We start from the raw sequence: 15,750 nt of genomic DNA, 5'->3' as shown, positions 1-15,750 counted from the left end.
TCTGAGCGATTCAGTTCATCTCAGAATATATGTACTTTTCCTCCTTAAATCCTTTCTCCCTTTCCTTTGTCCTTATTGTAGCTCCAATATGACATGTGCAGAGCATCAAGTTAAGTTGGGTGGTGGATTCTATTCTCTGCTGTATCAGGTGTGTGATGGTTGAGTGGTCACAAAACTAAGGAAAACAACAAGCCCCTGCAGATTTCCAGAGAATGGCTTATGGAACCATCAGAACAACAAAAAGTACAGGCCATAGGTTTTATGGTCAAAGAGAGAATGAATAAAGCACAGTGATTGCTAGTGTCAAATGGTAACACAGGTATTTGGATATACCTTCTGAAATAATCTGTCTGATAGCAGTGACCGTATTCAGCTTTTTACTCAAATTCTCCAGTTATTTCCTAGCATTGGCCCTTTAGGTGGTGTATATGTTAACAAAATTTCAACCTCAAATTTTCATGGAATTTTCTGCTTCCCCTCCACCGTTTTTCCATTAAAAAAATAATTTTGAAGATCACAATGGCTGCTAATTAAATTGAGCCCCTTGCTTGCTATGATAGCATATTGGCTTTTATAAACCAATGCTTTGCATGGTTAGAAAAGGAAGTAAATAGGACCTCACAATACTACATAGTGAAGTGTTAACCAGAAAATTCACTTTTTCAAAAAAAAAAACAAAACCAAAAAACTGTTTTATTTCTACACATGTTGAACAAACCCATTCATTATTTCCACAAATAAAGAAAGAAACTCCATAGTTCAGTCTTCATTCAGTGATGATGTTAGGGTGTTAGGGAAACATTCAAGGACTTTTAAGAAAAACAGTCCAAGTAGGACTTGGAATAATATTACTAGTTCTGAAATTGCACTCAGATTTCTACCAAGAAATACTACCAAGGGATAACTGAATTGAGATTTTGTTTACTAAGTATTATCTCATTTTCAAAGGTACTTTCATTATCAATTGTAGATAACCACAGAAAAAACAAATTATGTGTCAATAGCACACAAAACCAAGAAGAATATTGAAGGAGTATTTAAAGTAAAAGCATTTTATCCTCTAAGCATTCAGTAACACATCAGTAGCAAAGAATCTCACTTTCACTTCTAGTCTCACCTACATTCCCTATTAAATGGGATACACAACAATTCTACTGAGCTGCTCTCCCCACCACAGGGACCACTACAAACACCTGTAGCCACAAACACAGTGAACACCTTTATCACAGAATGCATCTCCTGCTGACTCATGCAAAATGAGCAGGTTAGTTCAGAGAAATGCTAATCTAGGTGGGTGCTGCATGGCCCAGACTGCTTATGAAAGCAGTGTGGCAGATGGTACATGACATGCTCACATATGCTTTGCTGCATCTGTGAAATTAACTTCACTTTTAACTAGTTAATTAAACTGGTCTGGACTGGAAATCAGAAATGTTTTCCATGTAGTTGGATCAGAAAAAGGGTGACACAAGTTTGTAACAGTGGCCACACACCAGGAAGGAGACTTCCACCTGAGCGGAAGAATGTACAAAAGAAAGAGTGACTCAGCCCTGGTACCTGGACTACCGTGTACCTGGACTTCTGGGCATCTCAGTACAAGAAAGACCAGGAGCTACTGGAAAGGGTCCAGCTGATGTCACAGAGATGATTTGGGCTTTGAAGCATCTCTCTTATGAAGAGAGACTTCAAGAGCTGAAGAGGAGAAAAGACTGAGGGGGGAATCCCATAAATGCATATAAATATCTCAAATGCAGGTGTCAGGAGGATGGTGCCAGGCTCTTTATGGTGGTGCCCAGTGACGGGATGAGAAGCAATGACCATAAACTAGAACACAGGAAGTTTCATCTCAACATGAGGAAGAACTTCACACTGAGTGCCAGAGCATTGGAACAGGCTGCCAAGGGAGATCATGTAATCTCCCTCTCTGGGGACATTCAAAACCCATCTGAGTATGTTCCTGGGTCACCTGCTCTAGGTGACCCTGCTTTGGCAGGGAGGTGGGACTGGATGATTTCCAGAGGTTCCTTCAAACCCTAAAGATTCTGTAATTCTGTGAAAAAGAAATTGTCAAATAGAAGAGAAGAAAAATGTCCTTTTCTTTATACTGGGGCTCAAAAAAAAGGAGATGCTGAGTCAGCTTCTTTTATTTCTGCTCACACTGCCCTGGGAGGGTTGGCAAGCCAAAAAGGACAGTAAAAGCTACAATAAAAATGAGAGAGAATAAACAAACAACAAATGGTGGCAGGAAAAGACACAAAACAATTATTGAAATATAGAGATTCTTGTGTTTTCTAAAAATATATGCAATAGCATATAAATAGTTTATTGCTATTTGGGAGAACAAAGAGAGAAAATAAAATATAGTATTATGTGGTCTGTAACATAACAGTAAGGAAGCAAAGAAGAAACAGCATTGATCAGGGTCACTAAGAAACATTTCTGATTTCAACATTGAAACATTTCTGGTTTCAAAAAAGAATCTACTTTTAATGACATTTCCCGGTATTGTCATAGATGCTTTCGGCATTTTTCTCCTTCACTTTTTGTTTTTTAGTAGACAGATATTGATTGTAACTTTCTAAAAGACTCATGAATCAAATATTTAGGGGAAAGACACTTTTTTGTTAGCGGAGCACCTTTTAGAGCACAAAATGAAAATAACCATGCTATGAGCAAAAAATTGTGGCATAGATAAATGAAGATATTGCCAGAACTTGTAAAAACCTTAATGTCATGAAGAATGACTAAGCCTTATTGATTATTACAAGTAAGGTTCATCACTACTCACAGAGTCCTGTATGTTTCAGCAAGTTGTTAATGTAAAAAATAAGCTTCAGCAATATAATAGCGAAGTATTAACCTACTGCTCTGAAAGCATAACAATGCAGCAGGATTTCAAAGTTCTGTTACTGGAGCCAGAAGAAAGAATAAAGAATGTTGTGGTTCTGGAAATGCAGCAAAACTGTGATGTATTTTTCACAGGTAACAGAAAATGCAAACAGGTGTAGGGGTTGGTAAAGCTCCATTTGAAATCTCCTTTTAGCAACTACAAAGTGGCAGGCATTCCCTGCTCTGAGATAGGATGATTAACACTGCAAGCTGAAAGAGTTTGTGCAAATGGTAAATATAAAACAGTAATTTCCTTCCTCAGAGAGTTCTGAGTTTTTACTAGCATTCTTGCGACAAAGAAATTTTTCTTTATCCTTTTAAGAGAGCTTCAGCTAGATTAAGTACAATGCCAAAGACTATTTTTCTTTATAACTGCTCATTTTATTTTCCTTTTCTACATTTGTATTTTAAAAATATTTTCATTGTTCAGCTGCCCTATCAAACAACCTCACAAATCTGTCCTGCCTGCTGTTAAGTGCACAGAAGTAATTCCTTTATCCTATTCCCCCTTCTTTTCTTAAATGTTATCAACATTTTAGCATATCTAACTGGGACCAAAGGCTTAATAACCTTTTTAATGGACCTAAAATCCTAAACAAAGCAAAACAAACAAACAAAACCCCAGGATGACCCTTGAAACAGACACACTTTGAGCCAATATTTTGGATCAAAATGTTCTGTTCTGACAAAATGTATTGTTACTGTTCCTTTTAAATCTTTTGCCTCCCCAGCATCCCTGGATAAATTTTAGACCCAAAAGCATCAGTGGCTGGATTATTCATGGGAATAATCAGGCTTTAAATCTGGACTGACATTCTTTCTCTTATTCTCAATTGCACTCACATTGGTCTCCAGCAATGTTGAAAAATGGGAGACTGGTTGTGATCATCCAGAAATGAATTCCATATTCTCAAGTCCTCTCTTGAGTCTCTCTGAATTCAACTTTAAAGGAAGAAAATTATGTAGTCTGCTGGATCTCAAAGAACAAAGAATGAAAGGTCCCTCCATACCCAATTTTGTAATGCATGGAAATTCTTGGTTTTCTGCACCTTTTCTCTACATTAATATTTTTTATGAGTGGTTTAAAATGCTTTTATATCAAGGGAATAATTAATTTAAAAGGAGTTTCTGTAAAACACCTGTATACCAATCTCTAAACAGAGAAGGCTCTGTAGTGATTCTACAATGCTTTTAGCTAGACATTTGATTAAGTACATATGTATTTAGTAAGAACATTCCCACCTTATGTGTTTTTTTTCCTATTATAACAATAACTCCATAATTTATACCTCAGACAAACCTACAGCGACTTTAAAATTTTGCAACTGTGCTGCATAAAACCCAAAACTCAGTCGCATACTCCCTTTAATACAAGAAAATGCATGTGAAGACACAGGTGTACAACAGGGTCTGGGCTTCTGCTGTCAAACTTTAAAAGGAACTTAAAAAGCTTGTGGCTGTACACATTGTACTCATATAAATCTTTGATTGATTTTTGCTCTTTATTTTGCTGACATTCACCAGTTGCTGAAGCCAACTGTACATATGAATGAAAAGAAACAGCCATTAATTTACAATTTCCAAAAGATAATATTAAGAATAATGCCACATGTTGGAAAACAGTTTTGGCAGTCAGATGAATCTATAGTTTTCCATTTTAGTTGGTAGAAGTTAATAGGGCCCTTGTCTTTTTTTTCCCCCGAGTTTATTTTTTCATATTTGCATATTTTCTACAGTATTCGATATAGAAGTGTTTTTTACTATTTACTTATAATACAGTAATACTTATAATACAGTAGTTTTATTTTTGTCTTGTATAGGGCTAAAAAATCCATTAAAGAAAATTCTTGATACAGGGTCACATAGGAAATTCTTTTCATTTAAGGAAGTCATTGTTTGAAGTACGAATAGAACAGAATATGTGTTTGGGCAATGTCTCAATCCTTTGCTCCGATGATGTATTCAGTATTTTCAGTAATTCCACTAAAACACAGGGAGACTCTACATGCTGACAAGTTTTGAAACTCTCCATGTTCTGCACAGAACTGATTTACATCCATGTAGAATTTAAGTATATAAGTGTATCATGCTACTAGGAAATTCACCTTCTGAATCCTAGATTTCCTGAGTAACTGAAATGTTTTTGCTGTATAATTACTTGCCTATTTTATCACCACAAACTGTTATTACAAAAATATAAATAAAGTACAATGGTGGAAAGAAAACCAAGATTTTATTTTACATAAAAGAAGTGGCTTCCTCAGAAGGAGGTTGGAAGCTTGAGGAGCCTCACAATGGTAACTTCCTAACACCTATATTATAAATTTTCCTCCTCTTTAAACACCAGCAGCTTAAGATTTTATGTAAATGCAGGCACCAGTGTTCCATGAAGATGCATGAAAAAGAACAGGCACACTTTAAGAATGTCAGGCACTCTTAATTAGAAATAATGTAGGGTTTCATGCTTGAGTCAGAAATTTATGCTTAGGTCAGGAAACAGCAAAGCCATTTCTCTTTAGCCACATTATGTAAGTAGCCAGCATCCTTCCAAACTGGCCACTGGCCTTGGGAGGTGATATGAAAGGATTGGCCAGGTGACATAGTCCTGAGCAGAACACTTTACTGAGGTCCCTAGAAAATCCTGATGTTCACTCCACTCAGCTAACTGAAAGTTCCTGAGAGTGCTCTGGGAGCAGACCCACAGCTTCACACCCCGTGTGAAGGAATGAAAAACTTTCTGTTTGCAATCACAGCATTCTTAAAATCAAAATGTCAAGGTAGTAAAGCATACTATTATCCCAACTCAATACCACAGATAATTTCTAACTATTAAATTAACTGTGCTGTAAAAGCACACACAGTCTTCCATATCTCTTTCTTACATGTTACATAATACAGCACAAAACCATTTTTTAATACCTCATTTGCTTTATTACACAGTATCTCCTGGGGAAGAAATCAAATGAGTCAAGCTCAGAAAATAAGCATTGCCATACTGCCAGGGGAGACACAGCATTTTTGCAGATGACTTGAATATCAGCAAGTTAGTGCAACAGAACAAATGGCTGCAATTCAGGAGTTACTGAAAGAAGGTTTTCCCAGAAAATGCCATAAATGGAGAAGTAAAGCAAGAAAAAAGCAAGTATTTGTCACTTATAGAACAATGATTACCTTCAAATGAAAAACTACTCAAAGGACTGGGACATTGCAGCCTAATATGTTACAAGAGTTAGAAAGAATCAACTTTATATCGACATTTTCAAGTGGAAAATGAAGGGGAGAAAGTTTGTTCCCTGCAAATTGTAAACTCACCACTATTTCATTTTCTGCTATCTTCTCTTGCCCAGAAAAGAGTTTGTTATCAAATTGTTAAAATTCTTATAAAAATTATTATGACAAGAAAACATTCATCCATGTGAAAGAAATAGTGATTCAAAAGCCAAATGCTAGAAATGGCAAAATTTCACGGGTCTGGTCCATGTGATGAGGAGACATAGATTTTTCCACTGCTTTTATCAATTGTTTTTTCCAGAAATGCTCATTCATGCAAATCCTTATAGCAAAATGCTACAGCTAGCTAATTTTTAATAAAATCAAAATAAAAATAAGCAACTATAAACAACACTTAAAACCATCACTTCTTATTTTAAATGGCTCATGACTGGATGTGAATGGATATTAATAAAAACCAGAAGATGTACTAGCAAAATGACAACTCTTTTAAAATTTTCTATAATTATTAACTTTTTTCACCATAATTTCTCAAAGCAACTTAGGCTCAAGAGGCTCCATAATCTATTTCACAGAACAGACTAGTGAAACATATATTACATTTCTCTTAAATAAGAGAACCCTATAGTTCTACAGTATAGTATACAGTCCTATATTATATGCTACAGCTGAAGACTTCACAGCTGTTCTGGAGCTCATTGGTTGTGGGTAGATGGCGGCTGCAATCATAAATAACTTTACAGACACTGGGACACCAGTTTTTAAGAGTTTGTTGGTGCTTTGAAGAGATCTTTTCACATCTCAACAAACTCTCTCATTATCCTTCCCCTAGGTATAATTAAAGTGTATCTTAAACTTTCATTTAATCTCATATTTAGTCTTAACAATCATAGAAAACTGTCACATCCCTTTACAATTTAATTAAGTCTTCTGGAGGGATTTGAGATATAGGTTGATTTTAAGTAATAAGCTTATATGAATGACCAAACAAGTAACAGAATGGAGGGATCCTAAATCAGAGTCTGATTAGTAGAATACCTGCATCCTGAACATAAATCCCTTGAATCACAGAGGTTCCTTGCACTCTTAAAATTAAACACATGTAAAGCTTACATGCTTTACTGAATCTGGGACACAACATCTAAATTAAATGAAAATGAAATATTATGTTGCATGAAAACTCATACTGACGCTTGTTTCTGAAGTGGCAAAATTCCACAAAAATGTTCAGGAGAGCATAAGAAGGATTAATCTAAAATTGCTTCACCTCTTCCTTGTGAACTCAGTTTCTTTTCCCTCAAAATACTGTTTTCTTTGATTTCAAAAACACTTCAGCAAATTAACCCACATTAAAATAAAACGGATAGAGCAAGATGCATTGGATTGGAAATATTTCAGACATCTTGAAAAAGTCTCCATAATTTTGTGAACTAGGAAGGAAAAAAGCAAGGACTAAGTCCAGGTGACTGTGAAGATACTATGATTTCTCACAGACACAGGGTATTACAAAGTGTTAAAAAGTTACATTTCACAAGGTTTGCATTGTCTGATATCAAAGTGCAAAATTATACCCTCAAGTGAAAGTCCAGAGAAGAAAATTAATTTATACAATTCCATTTTGCATTGCTCACACAAATAATATTTCTGTTGAATTATATTGAATGGAATAAACTGTGGGAATGGATAGCTATTTCCTATGAAAATTGATATAATCTCAACTAGTGTATCAAATCCAGCATACAAAGTTAACTACTGGCTAAATCGTTAGTTGTTCTTAACTAGCCTACTGTGTTCTTAATTTTCAACCCTACTTCCTAAAAAATAAAAAGAATGAAGAAAAAACTTCATTTTTTTCAAATCTAGGCCAAAAACTAGAGAGTTCATGTGAGAGTTTTACATACACAAATACAAATTGTGGGACATCAATAGGTATCTCACGACTCTAGACATAAGCTGAGGTTAATGACATCAAATTAATGACTCTGGGAATTTATAGATACCTCTAAACACATTATTTTTTTCCTGCTCACAGAGTCTTACAAGGTATGAATCATTTTGAAGGAGGACAAAATGAGTGAAAGAACCCTTGAACCCTGGAAAAACAGATGTTTTGGGGTAACCCTATTCCATTTTTTCTTTCTGGGTATCTCAAACTGAAACCTATATGTGGAGATGAAAGTGCAATTGTCTTTCCTCAACCTCTTTATATAATTTTCACTGGATCACTTTTCTTTTTGATAGAAAATGTCAGAGACTTGTTTTAAATCATAAATAGAGAGTATAAAGGTTATTAAGGAGATAAATAGTTCTACTGGAGACATGAGATTGTTCTAAATATGGCTGAAATAAAAGAAATTGGACCAACAACATTTCTTTTTGAAGACAAAGACATAAAGACAAAACTCTCCATACTTACCTGAGATGAATTATGGTAGTCAATGACACAAGCTAGAAATGTTAAATTAGGAACGACATCTAGAAAACCATCTGTAAAAGAAACTTCTAATGTTCAGGGTGATATTATCAAGTATTTCTCAACAAATCAGGAATTCAACAAGTGTATCCTGGGAAACAAATGTAGCAAAGTCTTCAGTGTGACTGTTCCAACCTAAGTGCCTGCAACAGCCTTCCATTTTACTGTTATTTTTGCAGCTCTGTCAGAGGAGTTGACCTTTAAGTAATGTACAGACTATACACAGGCAACATATCAAATTCAACAGATTTCCTGGTTTTAACACATGACATTTAAATACTCTTTTTATTGAACAATTTATAAAACTTTTACGGAATACTTAAAATTTAGGAGACTTAAAAAATGTTAATCGTATAATTAACAGTCAAGGATATACTATCTTCACACATGCAAGACACTGATATTCCAAAATATTGCTATGAACTTTCCAGTAATACACCACCATCTGCTTTCATGATAAAGAAGAACCATAGCAGTTTTTTTCCACTCGTGAGGGAATTTCACAATGAAGCAGATAACACAGCTTAGCTGATAAAGAAAGAATGATACATTTATTGTTAAAGTAAAAAAGGTTATTTATAATGAAAGAAAAAAGAAAAATGGGTAGTGCAGAATGCACTATTTACCCTTCATACCCTATCTATAAAATCCTCCCTTTCTATTGGATGAAAGCAGTCATGTAGCACTTACCACTGAATAATGAAGATTAATTATACGTGACAAACATATTTTTATGCTGCATTTTAATACAGGCTTATTGTAAAATGCAGGCGAACCCGGTGGGAAGAAATTATGTCCAACTTCAGTTCAGAAGTCTGAATGATTTCTTTATTATAACTATGCTATGATACATTAATATACTATATAAAGGAAGATACTAAAATTACATACCTACTTTTCTAACGACCATATCTAACTCACTCACAACTTGTGACCCTCGCGAGAGTCCAGCCACAGGTGGATCTGATTGGCCATCAGGCTCAAACAATCCTCACCAGAATGCAGTCAAGCAATCACCCCAGGTAAACAATTCTCGAAACACATTCCACATGAGAAAAACAAGGAGCAGAAATAGAAATTGTTTTCTCTTTCTTTCTCTCTGTGCACCTCTATGAAAAATCCTGAGAGAAAGAGAAATGTGCTTGCCACACAGGTTTAAAATACATCTTGTACTAAATTCTAATTTCCTATTAACTTTGGTAATTTGTAGTTAAGAAAAAATAGAAAAATGGAAATACTGAAAGCAGAATTAAAGGGAGCAGAGGTCTCAAATGGTTGCCCTTCCATGCTTTATACTAAATCCTCACTTTGGCCTTTGGTATATAACCAGTGTTGATAACTTGAGTTTGAATTTGGCAAATACACTGATTTGTATTTTCTATTTCCTTAGAAAAATGGAGATAGACTTCCATTTTCCAAAATTGTCATTTAGAGATATTTCAGAAGTGTCTGTTTGGAGTAAGTACACAGTGTATTTAGGTAAACTGCTTTGGTCTAATATATCCATAAGGACAATTATCACTTGAATGTATTTCTTGTAAGAGCAGAGCAATCTGCTAGAGCTTACTAGTTGAAGAACAAATGAATAAAAACAAGAAATTGCATTTAATAACACTCATTAAGTTAAAACAGATAATTGCTAATGGCATTCACTTGCTCTCACTCTAGAAGGTGTTCTTATGCACTGTAATAAAAATAGTTAGTAACAAAATGTATTTTACCATAGCTATTAAATCAACAAATTCACCCATTCTAGTGAAGCCAAGATATCCACAGAGGGTTTGTATCTAAAACCCTGTGCACTGTTGATATGTCAGGTAAGTACGATGAGTTTCTTGCTGAAATTTAGTTAATCGTAGGTAAAAGGCAGATGACAAAGATGATTAATGAAAATATATTACTGAAATGTATGGGTAGACATAATAGCATGTTTAAAAGAGATCACAGGTATCTTTAAGGAGTCAAGAGAAAATTTCCTTGACTGTCATAAAGTTTCTGTATTGCATACATGACAATTTACTTTCTCCATTGGGAGGTCCATGGTAAATAATTATAAAATTATTGCAGATGCTCTTATCTCCTGTAATTATGAACTCTCTCTAGATTTCTTGAAGAATTGGTCTCTGAATATTAAAGGTTTATAATCGTAGTTCAGTTGGGCAAATTCTGGTTTCATTAGACTATATTATAAGTCTCACTGAAAATTTAGGATTAAATAAGATTACTCTATGCCGTAGTTACTTTTCAGCTACTAAATACAGGATCCATCAAGTCGTATTCTGGTCTATATAAAGATGCAATGTGACAGCATGAGCTCTGGGATGCAGCTGCCCCACTGAGCTCCCAGCCAATGAACATGTCAGATACAGCAGCCCTGGCTCACCCAGGAGCACTAGCAAAAAGGAGGAAGCTGTTCCCTGTATTGAACAGGGGGTTTTAGAGGGCAAAAGCAGAGCTCCGTGAAAAGAGAACTTAATTAATCTTCTCAACACAAAAAAAAGAAAAAGAAAATAAATGTTATTCTTCCAGTGCTAGAACTATTAGACAACCTATGTGGAAATATTAATCTCTGTTAATATCTCAACATTATGTAAGCTGCAGGAAAGCAAAAGGCATCTCTTCCACTTTTAGGAAAACATAATAGATATATCATGGAAACTGGGTGTTTGAGCATTAAAAGGATGATATGGTTGTTCAGCTGAGGTTATGCTCTCCAAAGAAGCTACATGTTTCAGGGTTTCTTTAAAGCTTCTATTCTGTTTCATTGAACAGGATGGTTACTGGTGTACCTTATGTAGAGTCAGTCCTAACCATCAGAAAATTGGTTACAACCGCAACTTAGTGCAAGAGTCCCCTGCATTTAATTTGCTATTGGGGTAGTTATAATTCAGTCATATTTTCACACACGATTTTTGAAACAAAATCACATAAAGAAAGAGATACGAAGTCCCCTTCATTTACACAACTAAGATAAACTTCCTTGGAAGACAAATTTCCTTGGAAGTGTAGTTGGCAGTGAACTCTTTCTAATGTATGAACTCTCTGGCCTGCACTGGCTAAGCTTCAAAGGAGAAAATGGCTTAGAACGTTGTATTTTTGACTGAGCAACCAAAAAAATACCTTTTTCAATCAATGAAGAAGAAGGTACTTTCCCTAAAGTCGGTGGCACATGGAAGTACTCAGCCCAGATAATATCATTCAAACACAGATCATCTCAGTTATCATTAAAACCACCAAACCATAGTGATGCCTTAAGTTTTAGCTTTCATATTTTTCCGATTCTGTGCTGCCTTGGTGTGTAACTCTGAACTTCATATAAAGTGTTTGCAAGTTCTCTTCACAGGGTAGTTAGATAAAACAATCCTTTTCCAGCTTGAGAAGCAAGGACAGCTGTTACAACCTCAGGCCCAAAAAGCATTAACAATGGCAAATTGAAGAGAGCAAACTCAGAGGATGGGACTTCATAACCTGAGGCTGTAATTGGACAATTAACCCCAATATGTAAATGGACTGAAACTTACAAAAGTGTGAAACCTCGTGACCGGTTGTCTATTTTGTCACCGTTTTGGCTCCATCTTGAGTGGAGCCCTGGCCAGGCGCTTGTGCTGCCAAAGGTGTATCCTTTAAGGGCTTTTAATAAATACATACTTTATTCTTTAACTCTGTCTAGTCTCTGTTCTAGGTCACTTTATTCTTTAACTCTGTCTAGTCTCTGTTCTAGGTCAGCTTCTCTAGGCATCAATAGAAGACCCTTGGGTACCGACAGATCAGTTGGAAGGTCAGAAGAAAGCAGCAATCAGACACTGGTGGAAGGAACCAGTGGAGTCCCACAGAGTGGTTATGCACACATACTGATATGGCCTATTATCACAGGATGTCTGTCAAACTCCTGCTTAAATTGAACATTGCTTATTCCTGGCATAATCCTTGCAAAAAGCCAGAACCTGCCCTCATCCAAAATATCACAGATGATGCTGATAAAAAGGATGACAACTGCATTCTTTGGAATGCAGAAGGAAATTCTGGCACATGAAATGTATGTAAATAAATAAAAAACTTTATTGAAATGTTGAAAATACTTCATTGAAGCACTAACTAAATATTTCATGTTTTATGGAAACACACTGTTTTAGTTTTGTTATTTCATGTTGCAGTTTCCACAGCTGCAGTGTATTGTAAGCAAGTGCAAAGAGTATGCCCAGAGACTGAAGATGTAGAAAATACTCATGGGATTCAATTTTAACACTGAAAATTTGCAAATATATGATTTATTATAAACTTGAAAAGGCTACATGGTAAAATAGTCTCTGATATCTAAGCAACGTGACAATTTTTTTATTTTTGAGCTGACAGTCAGTGACTGCTTTCACATATAGGAAGTGCAATGACCTATTTTTAGACAGTAATACAATGTGATGCTAACTCACATACACTAGCAGTCTGGCAAGGGCATTCTTAATTCTAGTTGCTTTTACTTCATACTGTGGGAAGTTCATTAGGAGGATGATACAGTTATATAACCATATTCTAGACATTTTATTGGTTCTTTTCCTGTACACCAGTAATGCCCTTTAGCGCTATGAGAATTATCTACTGCAATTCATAAACCACAGTACCTTAAAAGCTAAAACAGTTTTTGAAGCCAGCTATGAAATTTACTCTAAAAAAGAACCTTCTGAAAAGCAATAATGAAAAGCAATTACAATTACAAAACAGAAATATTGATCAGTTTGCCTTATAGCCTTGATTCATTTTACAAAGAAATCAAAATTAGCAAAAGAATTATTTTTTATTCAGACTCCAATTATGTTCATTTGATTGATCTGTGCTTTATGAGCAACATTAGTAGAAGTATAAATGAGTTACAGAGAAAAAGAAAAGCCTTTTTCAACATAGGATGTGATACAGTGATGGAAAAAACCCAGTCTGTAGAAATGGAAAACATTATCTTTTGAGGAAGTCAGCTTACTTTTGTCACAGAAATAATACACTGAAAAACATACATTAAAACTGTGCACTACAGTTTTGCACAAAAAATGCAATGTTTTTTTCATTAACTCAAATTGCAATCCTTAGGAGTGCGCCTGACTGATATCATCTAATTTACTACAAATAAGTATTATTCAGATTACCTCAATGAATTTGCTCCTCAGTTAACTAAAAGTAATTGGGATGAAAAGAAGAGAAATATGACAATCAATACTTCTCCCTTTTCATCTACAAAGCAGTATAAGACTTTTATTTCATAACTAATAGAGAAAAATTAATCACAATTACCTTTTTCACAGAATCGACCAGTGAAGTGTAGTGGGCAGTCACACCGGAACGAGGGGGTCCCAGTAGGCAGAGAGAGAGGGTGACAAGTCCCTCCATTATGGCACAGCCCTTCCTGGCACACAGATGGAAATGCAGGGGAAATCTGAGAGGGCACACCAGGGTCAGGCAAGTGAGGCACATCAGAAGAAACCACAGGGAATGCTGTTGATAGACGCGTGGGTACAGAGATTCTGAAAGGAGAAAGACAACATATCAAAACAAAATAATCCTGTGAGAGCTAATTTTTCTTACTGCACTTAAGCTTCAATTGATATTATTTTGTTGTTTTTAAATAGAAATTCAGACTATATTTAAGAAAATATGAAGACATAAGGAATTCCCAAATCTAGTCCCCATCCAGAAAACTAGCTAAAACACAGTGAAGGTATTTTTTTCTCTGAGGGAGCAAGGAATAGCCTTCATGCAAGAAGCACAGTTTTTATGTGCTCTCAAAAATCATTTTTGGTGGATGTCAACAACAGTTAAAAAATAAACACAGGCTTCACTTACTGAATAACTCATTTCTTGAAGTTACCAAAACTTGTAAGGCAGTTCTATAAGAGACTTCCATACATGTAGGTCAAGCATGCATAGCAGAAGGGAAAAAGCTGTAGTACAAAAATACAGTACCTTCTAATTCACAGAAATATTGGGGAGAAAGGGGAAAGGTGACAAAAAAGAGAGACTTTTTGGTTTAAATCACCTGTTTTTCAACTGTGTTTATTACAGTTTTTTGTTTCTACCAGAGAGCCAAACTTGTGACTCACTAAAACTGTGCAAATGTAAGGCTTCCAATTTACCAAGCACAACTTACACGCATCACACAAGTTTACTATGGTGAGGAAAAAGCAAAAAGAATCAAGAGTCCCAAGAAGAGCTTTATGAATTAAAAAATAAGTTCTAACTGAATTTTATGTAGGAGACAGACATTCTTCTTTTATTTTCTGAAGTTCAAGAGATACAATTTTTTTCTCAGAAAGAAATTTCTGATTCTGAATTCTAATTTGGAAACTACAATCTAATTAAATATCTTACTGTTTATACCTCTGTGGTAATTTAAAACTTTGTGAGTATTTCTGTTATGTTTTAATGTTGTGCCAAAAAAACCCAAATAATCAGAGGTCTAGAGCACCTCTCCTACAAATACAAGTTGAGAAGGTTGGGACTGTTTGACCTGGAGAAGAAAAGGCTTTGGGGAGACCAAATTACAGCTTTCCAGTACCTGAAGGGACCTGCAGATAAGCTGGAGACGGATTTTCCGTGGGAGCATGTAGTGACAGAACAAGGAGGATTTGCTTTAAGCTGAAGGAGGGTAGGTTTACATTAGATATTAGGGAAAAATTCCTTACTGTGAGGGTCGTGAGGCATTGAATTAGGTTGCCTAGAGACGTTGTGTGTGCTCCAACCCTGGAAATGTTCAAGGTCAGGCTGGCTGGGGCTCTGAGCAACCTTGTCAGGTGAATGGCATCCCAACCCATGGCAGTGGGGTTGGAATTAGAGAATCTTTAAGATCCCTTCCAACCCAAACCCATGATTTTATAAAAGGGAGATGTGGTTGAACTATCACTAAAATTTTAGGCAAAACAGAGCACAGAAATTAAGTCCTTATTGCAATGGTTTATAGGCACCGCAGTTAGCAAAAGACAGTATTTTTTATCAATGTGTTAAACATCAACAGATTAACATAAAAATTCATATTTATTTTGGTGAAAATGATGGCAAAAAAAAAGAAAAAGAAAAAGAAAAAGAAAAAGAAAAAGAAAAAGAAAAAGAAAAAGAAAAAGAAAAAGAAAAAAGCTCATATATTGGGTCCTGCTGTGCCCTTTCCTTTCTCTCTGGCA

The 15,750-nt window shown here is 35.4% G+C and overlaps 1 protein-coding gene across 1 annotated transcript in view; it reads right to left on the bottom strand.

The window, feature by feature from the left end:
* The window catches only part of EYS (eyes shut homolog), a 723,820-nt gene that overhangs the window by 184,441 nt on the left and 523,629 nt on the right, over positions 1–15,750 (bottom strand). The window contains exon 37 of the mRNA XM_053938438.1: positions 13,871–14,100. Within this exon, the coding sequence (XP_053794413.1) occupies positions 13,871–14,100 (230 nt within the window). The remainder of the gene's footprint in view (positions 1–13,870; positions 14,101–15,750) is intronic.

The sequence above is a fragment of the Vidua chalybeata genome, chromosome 3, assembly GCF_026979565.1.
Source record: "Vidua chalybeata isolate OUT-0048 chromosome 3, bVidCha1 merged haplotype, whole genome shotgun sequence".
NCBI classification, from domain to species: Eukaryota; Metazoa; Chordata; class Aves; order Passeriformes; family Viduidae; genus Vidua; species Vidua chalybeata.
The sequence above is the reverse complement of the archived record's forward strand: the minus strand, read 5'-3'. Positions and strand labels throughout refer to the sequence as shown.